An 18,282-nucleotide genomic window follows, 5' to 3' on the forward strand; every position below is an offset into this window, starting at 1 on the left:
TCATCCCACACGTGAAATACTCCCCAGCCTCAAGAGCCACAGACTCACCCTGCTCAGATCTGTTCACAACCCTGCTGTGACGAGGACTTCTCCATGCCAGCACTTCGACCACGTTGCCTCTCTCCCTAACACCACAGAGGCTCTCTTGCTCGTTGCACTCACCATCAAAGCCCTTCCTGGTCTGTGCATTCACAACTCATCGCTCAAGAGGGTGAAGCCCACTCCACTCCTCCCACAGGCATCCCTGTCCACAACTGTGGGATCTTGGAGGTCCTGTTGGAGCAGTTTCTTCTGACCACCAGAGCCCTTGGACAAGCAACTGCTGAAGACATGCAGTTGGGACTGTGCAGCAGATGTGCAGCAAGTCAGGTGCACTGAGAAAGTGGCAGGTTCAGTGTTCATGCAGTGTCTACATATGCTGCAAACATGAAGCAGGTCTGCCACACCAGACAAATGCGTTGGACCACACATGGGGCAATATTTTTGTCTGAGGACTTCCCAGTCACCACACGCACATACTCCCACAACCTACAGAGCAGCTGTCTGCTTTTTCAGCTCCCTTCTCTGCAAGCATTCCTGAGGAACCTTGGCTAAATCCATTTGCAATAGGTTTTCTTTCAGTGGCTTATTTTTTGGGGGGGTTAAATTTATGGCTAAGAGATAGGGTTCTGGTATCTGGCAGGCTCCCAGAGAAATCCTGATGCACAGTTAACTGTGGAATTCAGTGGTATTGAATCTCAACCTTTCACTCTTACTTTTTCTATTTGGAAAGATAACAAGCATATGGTATAGATGAGTATCAAGGTTCGATGTTCCTACAATTATTTTTCTTCATCTCTTCTGGGGAGGTTTAGCCTTCATGGATGCTACTTTCCATTATCTTTTTAGTTGCTTTCTTAAGGAATGAGCCTTATGTGAGCCCGTTGTACAATTATCTGCCTGCCTGCTTCCCTAGAATTAACTCCTGAACTCCTGAGGTGCCCACCCCATGAAGATTATGACATTCCTAAAATTTCTGCAGAAATTGGCATCTGGCTAGAGAGACGCTAGAGAGTCTCTCCACTGCAGGGACAGGCTGACAGCCTTCAGCTGCTATAGGCTGCATTTGGCAGAAGGCTGCTGCCAAGCACACACTTGAAAGCAGGCACAACATCGCTGCTTCTTGGTCATTCAAAGGTGTCCTAGGTGACCCTGCAGTGAGGAGAGGAGTTGAAATTGTTGTAGTAGGAGGAATGCTAGGGACAAAGGACACAAATCTGGAGGAAAGCAGAACTTTACTGACTAGCTCTGCGGTTTGCAGAACGATTTGCATTGTGGGCAGATGCAGCTATTTTAACAGCACCATGCAGATGTAGATACACATTCAGCAGACTCTGGTTCTGGGTAACAGCATAACACAGATGCAAATGTCATCCTGGTAAACATCAGCAGGACGATAAAAATAAAAAACTGTTGTCATGGTAGTACATGTCTATTCTGTTTGTTAGCTAAATGCATCTTCTTCTTCTCCTCCACTAGTGCTGATGAGCTTTTTCCCCACAAAGATAGTCAAGCATTGCAGCAGGTTGCCCAGAGAGGTTGGGCAGTGTCCATCCTTGGACATTTTCAGCACCCAGCTGGCTGAAGCCCTGAATAACCTGGTTTGGCCTCACAACTGACTCTGCTTTGAACAGGAGGTTGGACTAGAGACCTCCTGAAGTCTCTTCCAACCTGAACTATGCAATAATTCTACAATTTTTCACCTCTTTAGTATCACAGAATCATTTAAGTTGGAAAAGACCCTTAAGATCATCCGAGTCCAACCGTAAGTATCTCTATGGATCTGTAATCTGGAGCCGTGAGTACATAAGAGATGACAGTAAAGCAGGATCCATGAGAAAAAGGGGTCTGTGATTTATCCAGGAGGACCAATAACTGCACAAGCTCATTTCTACCAATTCTCACAGGAGCTGCATTGCCAAGGTACCAACAATACCTGAGCCTCAACCATTTAATGTGGGTACTGGTACCTATCCAGTGTCTTGTCTACAGACCAGATCCATTCCCAGTAAAGTAGGGGCTCTTCGATTCCACACCACACAGGTACATAAGGGATATGATAGATGAGTAGAGTGCAAACTGAGAAAGGGAAATGTTCAAAATACTGAACAGAGAGACCAGGGGATGCATCTCCGCTGAACTGCAGGAAACACTCAATGACTGAGAACAGCCACCAGAAGTACATGAGAAAAACCATTGGAGATGAATGGGAACACAGAAACTAAAAAATAAAGAGATTAAAGCAAACAGTAAATCACATCTAATCCTGACAATGAAAGAGTGTGGTCCTTGTCTGAGCCTGACAGTTCTGTGGAACAGGCCTACTCAGAAAAAGTGCTCCTGGCCCAAGAGCCGGTTGGAGCTACAAAACTCACCTCCATCCAGCAGCAATTTGACCGTCAGGTAGTCATCAGCCAGTACTGCGTAGTGTAGAGCTGTGCAGCCCTTGAAATTGGCTCGGATGTTCAAGCGGTTGTTGAAGTCGTCCTCCCGGGTTACAAGGACTGCAGGGGAAGAAGAATGAAAGCTCAGCTCACTGAGACAAAGTGAAGAACTGCTTGTCTGAATGTGCACCAGCAGCATGGACCACCACCACCGGTCTGGAAGCTTGTTAAGGGCCTAATGGCCTTTTCCAGGACACAGCTGGGACCCCGCTGGGGGTTTTTGCTGCTTAATCTCCCCACTCCTCTGAGCAGCAGTGGAGAAGAAGACAACATGGTTTCCACAAATCCCAGTGACTGCCTTCACAGTGCCCAGGCAGGGGAGGAGGTGGTTGGAGAAAGCCTGAGAGAAGACCTCTCAGCCTTGTTCCAACCACAGCCTCTTTGCACCTTCAAAGTGAAATCAGGATTCAATGCAAGCAAGCAACACAGAGACTTCTGCCTTTTTTTCCCCCTTTTACAGTCCAGAAAGGCCACAGAACAACCATTCAATGCTTCCTCCACACCACCTTCCTCCCCCAGCCAAAACACGACCCCAGCAGGCTGCGCCTACTTCAGGCTGGAAGCACAGAGCACCAAAACCTACAAGCCATAACCAAGAGAAAAGAGCCAGAGAGGCTGAGGGACGACAGCGCTACAGGTCCTCGGGACAGCAGTCAGCTGGGAATGCCCACTGGAACTCCTCAGAGTCATGCCAAGCTTCCCGTATCACACTGCTCCGATTGCTCATGTGCTCATCTCCACCAGGAGCTGCCTCCTCTACTCCACACTTCCCAGAAACATCAAGAAGTAGCCATTTAAAAGCAGGAACTCTTCTAAAAATACTTCCTTTGTTAACTGAAAAGTAATACGGGTTAAAGTGCTGCAGAGCACAATACTCAACTCAGTTCTGCTCCTGTCCATATCTACCTGCTTGCCGTCTTCGGTTTTGTGTCAAAACCAGCTGTTCTTTGGGACTTTTGAGATTTTATCCTGTGTTTGCCTAGTCACCAGTACAGTGTGCTCCATGAGGTGTATTCCTCGATGCTACCGGGATGGGAATAATTCATAATAACGCATTTTACAACTCACTAGAAATCCTGGAATCCCCTGAGCAAATGCAATTACACCGAGCCTTGGCAGGTTTTGTGAAATCAGACCTAGAAATTGTGATGTTTCTTTGAACAGAAACTGATGCTTGCTAAAGCTGATTAATGATAGTATGTTCCTCCTTTGAGCTGTTCTACTGAATGCCAATGTGCATGGATACCCTGCAAAAGAAAAAGCCCAATGACTTGTGTTTCCAGGCCAGAGCAAAATCAGAGTTTGGACTGCAAAGCTGGAAGATCACAAAATGCATTAAAACAAACATGTACAGAGGCAAAGGCTCTCTGCAGGGGAGCCAGCACCACACCAGCTCCAAGCCCAGCTCTGGGTAGATCTGTCCCCTTTCCACAACACGTGCAGGTAGGAGCTGGTGAAGTGGCAGATTCGAACGCAAACCCAGCTGACGCTCAGGCAATGCACCATGGCTAGCAGACGTGGCTGGGCTGTTACCGCACCGGCACAGGACCCCTGTGAGGCGGCACTGAAAGGCACTGCTCCTCTCTGCTAAGCGCAGGTCTGACCTGTCCCCAAGCACAGACTTAACAAGACCTGCAACATTTACGTGCAAGCTTAGACTCAGACACGCAGTGGGAGAGGTGAAAGTGCCTCCACTGCTGATGCTCTGGTGCTAATCGAAGACCTATTTTTAGATGCTGTTTCTACAATGGGAAGAAATATTCTCCCAAGCCAGGAGAAACTCCCTCCTGATACTCAGAGTGATTACTACAAGGCAGTGGTGATTTCGGCAAACAGAAGAGAAGCTGTGCAGGAGAGGATGCTGCCCCACCATCGCCTGGCCTTCAAGCAAATTCCTAATTCTGGGACTCTCCAGCAGACCAGCTCGTGTGTCTGGGCAAGGCTCCAGCACCCATGGGCCCAGAATCCTACCCGGGTCCACGGGAAGGGTCTGCAGCAGTACTCTTCTCCAGCTGGTCTAAGGGTCAGGCTTTAGAAAACCTCCTGGTTTTTAAGCCCTTTGCTCTGGTCATCAGCAAAAATGAACAGTGGAAAAAAGAGTGGCTCTTCTTAGGTATTGAAGGAAATACCAGGCTGCTGATTAGCCAGGAAGGGACACCTACGGGAGCAGAGACAGCATCTTCACAACATCAGCCCTGAGAGCGTTCAGCACACCAGAGAGAAGCCTGATCTAAAGCCTGGCCAGATGGACGATCACAGCCACCAAAGAGGTCATGTATTCCATAGTCGAGAATCCGACATGAGCACCACTCTCATGTCTGCAGGGAGGGCAGATCCCTCTCTCATTTCAGCATTCACCATCTTCACTGGCTCTTTTATCAACAAGCAGATGCTATCACTCAGGGCTGTGGGTTTTGACAGGCACTGCACTTTATACCTGATTTTTGAGGAAAGTGAGGCTGTCGCACCCATTCCAGAGTTAATGGAGACTAATCCACCTCTCACTCAGCTGGTGGAGGCGAGGGGCAGGCAATAGGGCCAGGCCTGGCCACAACCCTTCTCCCCAGCTTTGGGAGATGAGGAAGCCCCATAAGCACACAGCCCCACCACGGAGCCTAAGTGATGGTGGGGCTGGCATGTGCTGTCTCCTGTTGAATGAACATCACCCAGTTAGTGAGCTAAATTCTGCTCCTGGAGGTGCATTCAGCTCCTTGGTGAATGGGTATATGACCAAAATTCAAGGACTTTGCCATCGAGAACTTGAAAGGGCTCTGAGCACCTAATACTTTCTCACAGCAAAGCAAGCAGACCCGGATTGCGCATCCCCTGCAGGGCAGTCTCCACGTTCCCTCCTGAGAGCTACCGACAGATCTCCAAAAGATTTGAAAAGTTCAGAAGAGAAAAACACTGTAATGAATACCTGATGCCGTCCTAGCCCAGCATCTCTGCTAATGAACCGCAGTACCTCCAGGAAGATCAATTAATGCCCTGGCTCCTTTCCTTTCCTGGGTCTTTTCTCCGAGCGTACAGGGTGAGTATGTATATTTATTTATTTGTCGTCATTTCCTACCCAGGGAGGAGCAGGATAATGAACTGCGTGCGTCAGGGAAGATGAATCTGAGATACTAGGGAGCAGTGCAGTAAAGAGATTAAAGTGTTATTATTGTTGGGTTTTTTCCCCCATGGTCCGTTGTGACAGCTCGGCCGTCATCTGTAAAAAATGTCTCAGAGAGAGATAATCATCGGAAACTCAATAAAGCGTCAGGGGAAGCCTCGTCTACCATCAATCACTGGGTGCCTGGAAATTTTCAGCCCTCTGTCTCCCTTCCTGCCATCCATATAAATGTCTGTAATATATTTTGTGCAGTGTTTGTGGAGCATACCCTCTCGATTTGGATGTTTTTATGAAAAAATATTTATACACAAAATATGTAAATGCGTAAAAAAAAGTAAAAAACAAAGGCAGTTTCTCTCTCTCCCTCTCTTTTTAAAAATGCAACTGAATTTATTCTTTTTAATAAAACATGTCAACCAAAGAATTAATGCAACTTCTTCCTGAGTGGCCTTATCTTTTCTTCACCCCAAAAATATATAACATTATAGAGGGATGAATGCAGACAAAAACAATTAACTTTATTGGTTGATATACTTTGTCTTAAATAAAGTCTATGTACATGCATTATGTATTGGCATTCCATTGTTCATTTTTTAATGTTGTTTCATACATTTTGCATTCACTGCTACAGCAATCTGATATATGCGTGTTCTCACTTCCATCAAGGATCAGGTCTATTGCACGGGTGGGTTAAAGTGAGGGATGAGAGCGGAGAGCTTTTAAAAATAAAATAACGCCCTGTCAAAACTGTCCCCTCACTGATTCATCTTCTTAACTCAACCTGTGTTTTATGAAAGGTTCAAATATTACACCTTCATTAGACTTTATATAGCTCTTAGCAGTGAGGCAAAAAGCACAGACAGACCAATGGATAATATCGCCGTCTGATTTAGGCTCTGCAGACCATGCAGGGCAAAGAGAGGCTCTGGACAACCTGTGTGGCTTCCTCCAATTTTCTCCTTACAGCAGCTAGGAAAAGGTTTAACTTCAAAGGAGAAGGTCAGAGCACACAAATGCAGTCACTGTGGATGCAGCAGTCCCCGGGAACGCAAGTCCCGGCAGCTGGCTGAGCTCTGGCAGGTTGTTGGGGATGGCTGGGACACGTTCCATGGTCTGCCAGCTCAGAGTCGAGGCCAGCGGGTTAGCAAGGCGCTCGGATGGGGAAAAGGCTTCTGGAACAGGAAAAGCAACAGCCAGGGACATTTTAGCAGAGTCAGGTCCTGCCAGCGTTCCTGCCAGCCTGGGAGCTGTAAGCCTGGGGACCAGAAGCATCCTTGAAACGTGCAGCTGGCCTCTTCGAAGCACAGCCAGGCAGCAGGAATCCAGACATCCCCCCGCAAGATTCCATTGATAAGCACAAAACCAAGAAAATTTAACCACCATTTATTGTCATAAAAAGTGGAAACAGTCTGGGAAATTTAAATTGGTCTGAATAGACAGAGCAGGTCTCTGCTCATTGCAGGGGGGTTGGACTAAATGACCTTTAAAGGTCCCTTCCAACCCAAACTGTTGTATGATTCTAAGTCTGCATCAACATCCCACCAATGGGGATAGCTGCGAGCAGGATCTTCACCACACTGTTACAAATTAGAACAAAAATAAGGCAGAGGTAGAAAATGAGTAACTGAAGTCCTTCAGAGACTGAGCAGGGAGACAGTGCTCAGAAACTTGAGACATGGGCCGTGGAAAATCATAACAAGATGAAATGATGCTGCAGAAAATTTCCTTGTTTTCATGTAGACTTCAAGGGCTGAAAGCTAGCGTTAATGCCTGCCCGAAAACCAGCAGCAGTAACGGCAACCAGTTATGTCATTCAGCTTTATTTCAATTGGACAAGTCTTTCTTCATTTTATTTCTACTTATAAGATCTAGAGTAAGGCTACTGGTGGAATACACTGCCTTGAACCCTTCTGCTTCCCCAGCAAGTGGCTGCATGTGGGTCAATGGGATGACGCTCCTATCTACAACTTTGTGTTATGTTCTGGCTATATAAAAGCAGGTTACCTCTAGGACGTTGAAGGATTGCTTCTCATAAACATCTACGTAATGTTTTTGTTCATCTTCAGACAGATGCTCACCCACATACCATCAGTTACTCTGCATTTAAATGGAAGCTGAAGCTAGCTCTAAAAAAAACCAAACGAGGTCAAATTTCCATTTCAAAGCCAGGAAGCAAAATTTTGGGACCTGAAAAGCAAATGCAGGTAACTGCACACAATCAATACTACCTTCTAAAGAATGGAGGCCTTTTTCCTTGGCAGTCTCATACACGCTGCTGAAATCATCTCCAAGGTTTGGATCCGCGTTAGCTGCGAGCAGGATCTTCACCACACTGTTACAAATTAGAACAAAAATAAGGCAGAGGTAGAACATGAGTAACTGAAGTCCTTCAGAGACTGAGAAGGGAGACAGTGCTCAGAAAGCCCTCCTCAAACATTGCCAGCTAGCAAAGGAAAGTTAAACCAACAACCATAATTGAACATTTCAACAAATACAACCACACCAGCATATTCTCAAACCAATTAGATGTGGGAGGCACTTGAGGCAGGGGTGACACTGTAGGGAAACACAGCCCTCCCAAGAAGACCTGCACAGAACAGGCTCTTAGCAAGAGTCATATTCCCACTCCACCATGGGAATCAGTTATGTCCCCATAACTTTGTGGGTCTGGATCAGTGGTGGAAACTGTCCTCAGCCACAGTAAAGGCACAGTCAGAGCCAGATCTTGGCTCCATGGCCATCCCTGCCCCTGCAAAAAGGAAGATTCTTGTAATACTCTTCAGGTTAAGGGACGCAAAACTAGGTTATGCTGTTACTTCTGCTTTTGGGAAGCCTCCTTTAATAAAGGTGCCATCCTACCAAGGCAAGAAGCACATAGCATTTCAGTATGAAGCACGAGAAAAGGCAGGGGGCTGGAAGGGCCCTCTTCACTCCAGAGGTTTCTGCCCTGCAATTTATAGCATTCACTTGAGTGGTCCCTCTACATTGATGCAGCTAATGGAAGCCACCCTTGAAAAGGCATCTCTTGCACCCACATTGGCTATGAGAGACAGCTAGTCTTTCTTTGCCTCTTCCTGCCCTCACAAGATGAAACACCGACCTCAGCATTTAAAAATAAATTTCAATTGCATTAATTATGTGGGGTTCTGGAAGAAAAGCATTTGACTGCTGCGTGAAGTTCAGGCAAACCTCCGTTCCTGAGAACCAGACAATTCGTATGAGATCACCACTGAAGACAGCCTGATCATCTGCAACCAGCCTGGCAGCTGCCAGGACTTCTGAAAGAGATTTAACCTCTGAATTTGTAGAGAACTTCCCCATTTTTTTATATTGTAGCTGCAGGGCCCACTGGAGAGGCAGGTCCTCCCAGGGCTGACCAGCATGGCAACACAGGCAGGACATACCAGACTACAACTCTCCTACGCGTTGGGACTGAGGCTTTCAGTCTCCAGACCTGTAAAGTTATCAACACACTGCAGCAGGACAGATCAACACAAGATATACAGGCCAGGCAATTTTGGTGTGGAAGTCCTCCATCTCTGCTCCCGAACGCAAACAATCATCAGGCAAGAATTAGATTTCTCACCACTTCTGAAAGCAGCTTGAAGCCAGTTAATTCTTAATTTTTTTCCAGGGTTCAAGCTTTCCATGACAACTAGACAGTAACTCGTTAGTTAGCATTCATCACTGATGACATGGCTCACGGGCTGACAGCGACATGCACCGCAGACTGACTGACATGTATCTGCAGGCTGTGTCTTGTCAAGTCACATTTAGAATTTAACTTAAGCTCCTCTCCCATTTACCCCATAAATGCATTAGCAGAATAAAAGGTGGTTATTTTATTCTTTGAATATGGTACAATAGAGCCAGCTCCTTACTGGCACTGGTACGCTCTTCACCACGTACAAAGTTACTTCTAGTGAGCAAAGCACCAGGCTGGAAGCCAGGAGAACCTCCTGCCATCTCCCGTGTGAGCATACAGAGTTCATTTATATCTGTATTTTAACAACACCCTTAGTTCTAAAATATTTAGGTTGAGATGCACTGGATCTTATTCTTCAAACAGCAACTATGATCTTTCACCATTTCAATGTAGTCAGGAGCACGTTGCACTAAAGATTTTCTCGAATGGTTTGAGTTGCACACCCATGATCAAATTAGGTATCTGACGGTTTAGGACTGGCACTAAGGATGGGGATCATCTCACCTACTTTCAGACATCAGCAATGTAGGACATGAAGCCCTAAGTAGTCTCCCATCACAGATGTGCTCCCTCTTTACCACTCAAATCCCTCCAACTAGCCTGAATTTTCTTTCAGTCCCTTCTGCCGTTTTGGTCTTGGTGCAAGGATCACTGTGTGAGATCATCTACTATCTTCAGCATAGTTCCAGCAAGATATAACCTTACTGTCTCATCCTCAGTCCTCTCAGAACAGACAATTTGCTGCCAGGGCAAAGCCACTGATACAAGTCTTCCCCTCCATGTTCAGTGTCTACGCTGTCCTACTACACTGCTCCTGAAGGCCACATCAGTGAGGACACCTTAGGCAGGGCTGCCGTCTCTCCAGCCACACAAGAAGCCTGTAGGTCCTTCTGGACCACTGCAGGAGCATCAATAAGGCACAGGGCACAAAACCTATCCTAAAAGTCCTTCAGCACCTCTAGCAAGGGCTTTTCAGAACACGGCTAGATCCAGACTCACCTCTACTTCACAGGTCCAACATGTTGCCTCATATAAAGGGACACTGCATGACCTTTACCACTGACCTCTATGGCCACAGCAAAATGGAAAGCAAGAGAGAGCTTTGGCCGCAAGTAAAGCCACATGAGCCCAAGTGCATAGCCCTGGCTGTCCAGAACAGCTGTAGTCAAAGCCCGCCAGCCCAGGCTCTTCCACCTCTGGTCATTAGGTAGGTCATCAGGTAGGTTTCGGCCTGTCAATCCTACTTTTGGTGCCTGGCTGGCAGTGCTGGGCAGGAGGTGTGCCATCTGCCCAAGTCTATGAAACAGGAGAAGTAAAGGTGCCACAGCCAGGCTTTCTACCCGGGAAAGCTCTAGCATAGGTCATTGATCTGTGCAAAGTTCTTCTGGGAGACCCAGTGCTGGATTCCTCTGGAGACATCCTGCATCTCCAGTACTTGGTACTGCTGTGGTCAGCCCAGTCATCGAGAGAACTGCAGCAGAGATCTGGAAGAGGCAGTCCCTATGGAAAGCAGGAGGTACAGGATGGAAGATGGTAGGGCAGATACTGCCCTGTTGCCCTGTGGGATCTTTGTTGATGACCTCCATGATCCTAGAGATGGACATCTAGCTACTGAACAGAAGTCAACATTAGTGCAATGTGCCTCAATTAAGCCTTTGATGATCTTGCCCCAGCAGCTGACTTACTGTGATTCTCGCATCAGGGCTTCCAGCATCTACACCAGAAAGCCAGGCCTTTCTGATCATTCAAATCCTTAGTAGTACAGGTTCTGACATGGTCAAACCACCCGTCTTGGACCCCGTCCTCATGGCTGTCAAGACCAAAGAGATCCCTCTACTCCAATTTTAGCTGACAGGCTACGATATATTTTAAGGTCCATGCATCTTTCTCATTTTAAGAGAAATGATCCCAAGTCCCAGTGTAGGACTTTAATCCACAACCTTGCAGGCCAGGGGTGAGCTATAGGTACTGAATGAGTCATATGATAACACACAATGACTTGTAATTTCCTTGGTAACTCCATCCATCTTCCTTTCCTGTTCTTAGTGACTATGTTGAAATGAATGATCTTCCCAGGCACTTCATCAGATAACACCTTCGTGGGCTCTCAGCGACTCTCAGGAAGCCCTTTCCTCTTCATTCATTGCCTACACCTTCAGTGTTTCTCGCTGGGCAATGTCCTTTCATGAAAAGTTTAGCAGAGGACCACAAATGCTAGATGCAAGGTGGGCTAAGAGTGAAAGCGGGAAGTGAGGATGTCAGAAGTGCTCCGCTCTCTCTGTTAATGACCCTCTACGCCATTTACCCCCCAGCGATAAGAAACATTTCCTTAGCTCTTAAGATAGCTGGGAGGCTCAAGTTTAATACGCACAGATATAATCTCTTACTGGCAAAATCTGGTGTTCCAAAAGCCTGGCCCCGTTTCGGGCTGTGATCCAGCTCCGTACACAGGAAGGACTCACTGGTCTAATAACAACACGTGGCACATTCAGCCTCCCTCTCCCATCATCTTTCAATCTCACCTCCTGCTTTTGGGACGTGCTGTCCCCTCCAGGCACTTCTGCACCAGCCAGATGTTCCTGGAATCACAAATATTGATCGTACCTATCCAATTTGCAGGTAATGGGACATTCAAGCAAATTAGCCTTTAGGAGAGGTAACGGCACCATCAAAATACAGAGTAACTGTGCTCATCAGCGTAAAGCGTGTGAATGTCATTGGAATAAGCAAGGGACTTTCAAAAATGAGATGACAGTCACAAAGTATGATCTAGCAATGCAGTCTCTGGGTAAAAATCTCAGGTTTCCCAGGGAGAAGAGGTGTAACTACTTCCCAATTCATAAGGCAGTTGTGGGGGTCAATTAAGGAAGCTCCGGTGAATGTGCTAGAGAAGGCAGAAGGCATCTTTCTCTTCTGCACCAGCTCAGCTATTAGTTATTAATAAAGGGGTGACTTTTAAATAGAGGATTCTCTGGCCCATATACCTCCTATTTTCCTCCTCTTGCTGCCAGGTGTTGGGGCAGAACAACACTCCGTGCAGATACCTAGAGGGAGCGGGACGCCAACGGCAGGCTGAGCTGGTCCAGGAAGGCAGGCTTCCCTCCATAACTCACCTGTGCTCAACAGCCTCAACAAGCTGAGTTTTAATTTGCTGATCAAGTTTTCATTAGATTAGAGGCACAGCCTATTCATCAGCATGAATATAAATCTAAATTGACCCTGGTGATGACTCAGAGGGCAACGCTTAACTGAAGTTCGCTGGGCAGTTCAATCGATTGGAGAAAGTGCTTTCTGCTTTTAATGGCTGGACCAACATATTGTTAAATAAATAAATACATACATACAATACAGGGGGTGGGGAAATCAATGACGAGATGGCTGGACGTGACTGGGGCTGCGTCAGGGAAGATGTTGTGCCGGGACCAACGCGCCGGCAGCTGGGGTTGGTGAACCAAGAAGTCCAGTGATCCCCATGACCGTGAGTTATCAGCACAATGCAAAAGCCTTGACGGGTTTTGATACGCGGCTGCCCCGAGCTCTGGCAGAAGCCACAGGTCCTGCCTGGACACAAAGAAGATCCCTTGTATGGCTATACCTTAACTCTCTGTAAAACTCAGCAGGCGCAGGAGGGCCGGGGGGAGCTGCTGTTTACACTCCAGCCCCTGTTCTCTCCTTTTTTTCTCAGATGAGGTCTAAATGTGGATGTGTGCCTTCCCAGGAATATGTTTACGCCTACCTGTGGCACAGAAAGCAGGGCAGCCGTGGCATTCCCTCACTCTGTGGCGGTTTGTTATTGACCCAGATAAAAACGATCCTCCCCGCAAAAAGGAATCCAAAAAGAAAAAAAAAATCTTGAAGGGTAGAATTGTTATGTTGTTCACAACAGTTTTCTCTTAAGAGTGTGACTCAGGTGAATTGTGCTTCAGAGACATGGTCAAGGTACAGCACTGCTGCTGCATGCCCCCTGCCATCCACAAAGGACCGTTAAAAGAAGTCTTGCTACCTGCGTGCAGTGGTAAGAAAATGTGCACAGAGGCAGTTTCTGTGGCTTGGAGAGGTGCAGGAACCTGCTAAACTGACGATACCTCATTGTGCCTGACCTGCAGGACACCGACTGCCATTCATCCCCGGAAAGAGGGGTGCTCATGCACAGAGGTCTCAGATGGGGACACTGCCGAAGCAGTGGAGGAGCAGCGTGGGCAACAGCTGCCACTGGCCTGTCCTCAGGTGGGCAGGTACAATGCAGGAATGGCCAAGTGGACACTGTCCCTCAAAGACATCCAGAAGGGGAGTAGTTGAAAGACAATGCCCCAGTTTGTTGGATCAAGCCCTCAAAATGTGCTGTCATCACAGCTGAAAACCATGTTCGACTCCTCAGCTCTTTGACAGGCAACACTATGGGCCATACGTCCTTCCAAAGGCATCCAGATATTTCTCCAGCTCTGCTGCAGACAGCTCTGAATGAGTTGCCTGAAGTGAAAGGAGTGAAAAAAATCACACGAACAGATGTATGTACCTAATATAGGTAATAAGACTGCACCAGTTAATCATGTCATTGCCTATAGACAGAAAATGGCTCCAGATAGGTCACCCTTCACTATAAGTCTTAGAACATACCCACCAGAATATTACTATGCATGATGTACTGTTATTACCAATATAAAACATCTATACAGCACCTTCAATGCACAAAGTCTAGGTACGCATGGAAGGGGCACAAGTCCCAGCAATCTACACCGAGGCAGAGAGCAAGCTGCTTCCCGACTCCTCTCCCTAAGGAGGGATGGAGGAGGGCAGGCTGCAGGAGAAGGGCAAGGGAAAGAACAGGACCACATTGGGCCAAGCACTGCTGGTTCTGGTTCCATGTACGAGCCTCTGACCCACAGCTCTTTTGATCTACATAGAAAGACAGAGAAGGAAAAGGAGAGCCAAGGCACAGGGAGGAGTCACTTGTCGTTGGTCATTCCCAGCAGGAAGGTGTTGAGAAGCAAAGGTGAGGAAAGGCAAAGAGAACCAGATCTGAAGATGGAGGGAGAAGGAGAAAGGGTGTGCAAGAAGGCAAAGATGTGAAAAGAAAATGGAGGAGAGCAGACGATGTTGGGAACAGCTGAGAGGAATCACAGGCTAAAGCCCTTGACAGAACAAGAATACATATGCCTGGGAGGTGCTTATACCATGAGCTGGATGAACAAGCAGGACTCATTTAAAAGCACATGGAATGAATGGTTCACCAGCACAGAGCATTAAGGTTGTCCCCTCCTGCTCGAAGAGAACGTGAAGCAGTCCGTACAGAAGAATGCCCATGGGCAAGGGGAGACTGGGACAAGCTTCCAAGAGAAAGCACCTGTTCAAATAAAGAAATGCTCTTTAGGTGGAGCTGCGCTCTGCTCTTGTCCCCCCTCCCACCCTCCTCGCATTCACAGAGGGTATCACCCTAAGATCCATGCACAGCTGCTCACAGCATTTGGGGTGAGAACGAAGGGCTCATTTATGTGTAAAACAAGATGAGTGTGTGAAACAAGGGGTATGTGAAAAAAGGGGGGAGGAAGATGGACAGAAGTACTGTAGCTATGTATTAGTAAAGAAGAAAAAGGGAAGCTGGAAAGAAGACGATTGACTGTTAAACCTGAGAAAACACTCACAAACTTACTTAATGCAAGCAGCCATGTGCCCGTCACTCTCACCCACATCTCCCTCCCCAGAGCCGCACGTGTCTCTGTCCCAGCAAACAAAGACCTCGCTGTGACACAGAGACCCAGCTGCGGCCAAGTCATTTTCTCTTTATCTTCTCTCTCCACCTGTAAAAAGTGTGTATTGCCGCTGCTGAGAAAGCTGTTACCCAGCCTTGCAGAGACCTGAACCACTCTGAGAAGGTCATCCCTCCGAATACAGCTGGGTGCTCCTCCCCGCCACCTGAGTTATGCATATAACTTCGGAAACCCTAAAATCATGTTCCACCCCCTCCCTCCTTGCTGGACTGGGGCACAGGTCCATTGCATTGACAGTAAGAATGGAAGCAGAACCGGGTGCCAGTGTTTTATAACTGCCCAAACTCATCCCACTGGGGCTTAGCAGCACATGCTGCTCTGTGCCTTAGTTTCCCCTTCCACGGGATTCTGGAGAATCAGTTCTCCACCTTATAAGGGGATGAGAGGATGACTCAGTGTTTCACTGTCATTTTATTTCTGCCAGAACAATGTAAAACAGAGTAGCTGTATGCAGAAAAGGTCACTATGCTACAAATGCATAGACACTTGGCCTGCGAAGGTCCTAATTGCTTTGGTTTTTAACTTACTATAGCTTTGTTGCTTATTTTAACAAAGGCACAAAACCAACAAAGCTTTCAGTAAGCATTTAATTAAAGCTTAATTACTATAAATATGTTAAACATGCAAATCTAGCAGGTGCAGCCACGGGAAAGAAGCCCCTAGCAGTGTTTTTCACATAGACTGTAAATCCTCCCCTTTAAAACTGATGTTGTTCCAGGAGAATTAAGAAACCCCTTTAAAATAGTTCTAGAAATCCAAAAGAGCAATAGGCTTTCACAAAGACTAAAAATAAAACAGAGTAGGAGTCACTCCAACTGAAAAATGTAAATGAAAAGTAAGGTGGAAGGTGTGTGTGTGTACATGCACACTCACTTGCCTGCATTACTCTTCAGGCCTCAACAGAAATGCACAGTTATGACACAGCATTGCAGGCTACATAAAGTGACAGTTATATGTTGTTATGCTTAGACTAAAACCAGCATCATTGCCTCATCAGCTATGTTAAAGCTATGGTAAATTCCCCCAGCTATGAGAATTACAGTGTAAAACCTTCCTTTGCTCATGTAAACGTGGTCACAGCTGATCTGTCTTTAGTCTACAACCCGGTTACAACCTGTATTATCACAGAGCCAAGGAATTTGGACCTCGACTCTCACTCACATAAAAAAAGAGCCATAAATGAATCTATCCACACTTCAGAAAGGGTCTGAAACAAGGTAATAAGCTAATTAAAAGAATAATTAAAAAAAAAGGAACACAATTCTCACAATTTTTTTATATCATCTATGTTACCTTAGCGAAGTGTTTTTAAAACACAAACACCAAAATTAGACATCAGACTGAAGTATGTGGCCACTTCCCTTTACTTTTATAACACTAGAAAAAAGAAATAGCTCTTCCAAGCCGCTGAGCAGAGACCAGAACGGATCCCAGGCGTCCTAGTAGCCCAGTCCCTCCCCACTAGACCACAAACTATGCCGGGCTGAGAGGTGCCAAAGCTAAGCTGCAATCACGCTGCATGCTGTGCATCTGCATTTCAGAACAGAATGCTCTACAGAGGAAGATGCCAGCTAGGACTAGAAACACTCCCTGCCTGCAGAAGAGTGATCCCCTGAGCACGGGCAATGGGAAAGAAAGTCCTGCCTGGACCTGGAGCTGCTGGAAGTGCCAGTGCCTCTCCCAGTTCACAGGGCACTATGAGGCTAAATTCACCTGGATAGGAGCCTTTGGGAGCCCATGAGAAAGGCTCTGCTTCAGCGTGACATGAAGCCCTGACCCCACTCCTGCCCAGCTACGCACCCATATCCCCTCTGAAACCTATCAGTAGGAATGTACCCAAACACTTCTTAATGCCCTGCCACGTTTTGGATACAGGACATTTTCAAGAGGATGAGAATGATCATTGTTTTGTTGTAAAAAGGAAAGACAGACCCCAAACTTCCCTGCCGGCACACGGGATTTCATCTTGTAGCTGATGGCAACTGACAGAAATCATTAATGCAGTGCCTCTGAAATTAAATTAAACATATGGACTGTAGCTGTCTAATTGGAAGAGTGAGGGCCATGAAAATTAGGAGACATTACAAAGCTAAAGGACAGGTCACAGAAATCTCCAGCAGCACAGCAGAGACTGAAAACACAGTTCTCTGAAAAACGACTTTGGAAAGACAGCAATTTGGGGCTGAAGGCTTACTTTTTCTTAGCAGTTCTAAGCTGAAGACACTCATTCCAGCTACCAACATCACAGGCCCCTAAATCCACGCTGAGTAACTTGCGCAGGTATTGGCAACCTTAAAAAAAGAAGTGGTGACCAAGCAAACAGGTTAAACAAAACCGAACAACCCTGTTCTTGTCGCAGGCTAACAATACATGCAGATGCTTGCTCAGCTGGCTGCATCTTGACCATCTCTGAGCCACTCGTTACCTCTCCTCTGAAGTGCAAGACAGAGAGAGACCCAGCTCACCGCCCCCGGAGGCTGTTTGACTGATGGGTTAAGAATCAAAAGTCGTAACAACTTATAATCCAGCAAATCAGCTGCTCTGGCTGGATAAACCAATTTTAGATCATCACTCTTTACAGAGGGACCACACTCTAAAAAAAAAATATAATCCTGCATCCTACTACAAAGCAGAGTAAGTCATATTTAGACTAATTCCTACCTAATGTATGCAAAAGGATTGCAAGAGATCCAGAAAACCAGCAGGCACTCTGCATTTGGAAGGGAAAAGCTACTAAACATTTAAAATTCTGCAGGCTAAACCCATGCTCCTGAGTCAAAGCCATCAGCTCCCCAGGCTCTGCCTTCTCCACTTCCACAGCTGACCACACACACAACGCCCAGTTCTGCTGGGTTTGAGTTAAAAGGGTTACCCTGTGGGCTACATCCGCGAGCAAACGATTTGTAGGGAATTTCAAACACTCCGTGTGTCATGTTCCAGCTCAACACATTTCCCAGCCAGCAGCGAGACCCCACTGTGGACGTTACAAAGCTAGAAATGGTACAGAGGGCCAAAAACATGTCTGGCACAACCCCAGCGGTATCAACAGAGTTGTTACACCAGGAGTAAGTCTGGCTTGCATTTATGTTTGCCTCCATGAAGTATCTAATTACTCTTCCACTATAATGTTGGAGACAAGTCCTACCAAGCTTCAGATATTCAAGGACTTCTTAATTTTCAATTAAAGTCAGTATTCATCCAAAATGTGGG

General features: G+C 46.7%; 2 protein-coding genes across 2 annotated transcripts in view; one reads left to right on the forward strand and one right to left on the reverse strand.

Moving 5' to 3' along the window:
• The window catches only part of ARAP1 (ArfGAP with RhoGAP domain, ankyrin repeat and PH domain 1), a 184,971-nt gene that overhangs the window by 84,165 nt on the left and 82,524 nt on the right, over positions 1-18,282 (forward strand). The window lies entirely within an intron of this gene.
• The window catches only part of CLPB (caseinolytic mitochondrial matrix peptidase chaperone subunit B), an 86,171-nt gene that overhangs the window by 47,912 nt on the left and 19,977 nt on the right, over positions 1-18,282 (reverse strand). The window contains exons 4-5 of the mRNA XM_052812702.1: positions 7,827-7,930; positions 2,415-2,543 (exon numbers count right to left, since the gene is read on the reverse strand). Coding sequence (XP_052668662.1) covers positions 2,415-2,543; positions 7,827-7,930 — 233 coding nt within the window. The remainder of the gene's footprint in view (positions 1-2,414; positions 2,544-7,826; positions 7,931-18,282) is intronic.

Source organism: Harpia harpyja, chromosome 17 (genome assembly GCF_026419915.1).
Source record: "Harpia harpyja isolate bHarHar1 chromosome 17, bHarHar1 primary haplotype, whole genome shotgun sequence".
NCBI lineage: Eukaryota > Metazoa > Chordata > Aves > Accipitriformes > Accipitridae > Harpia > Harpia harpyja.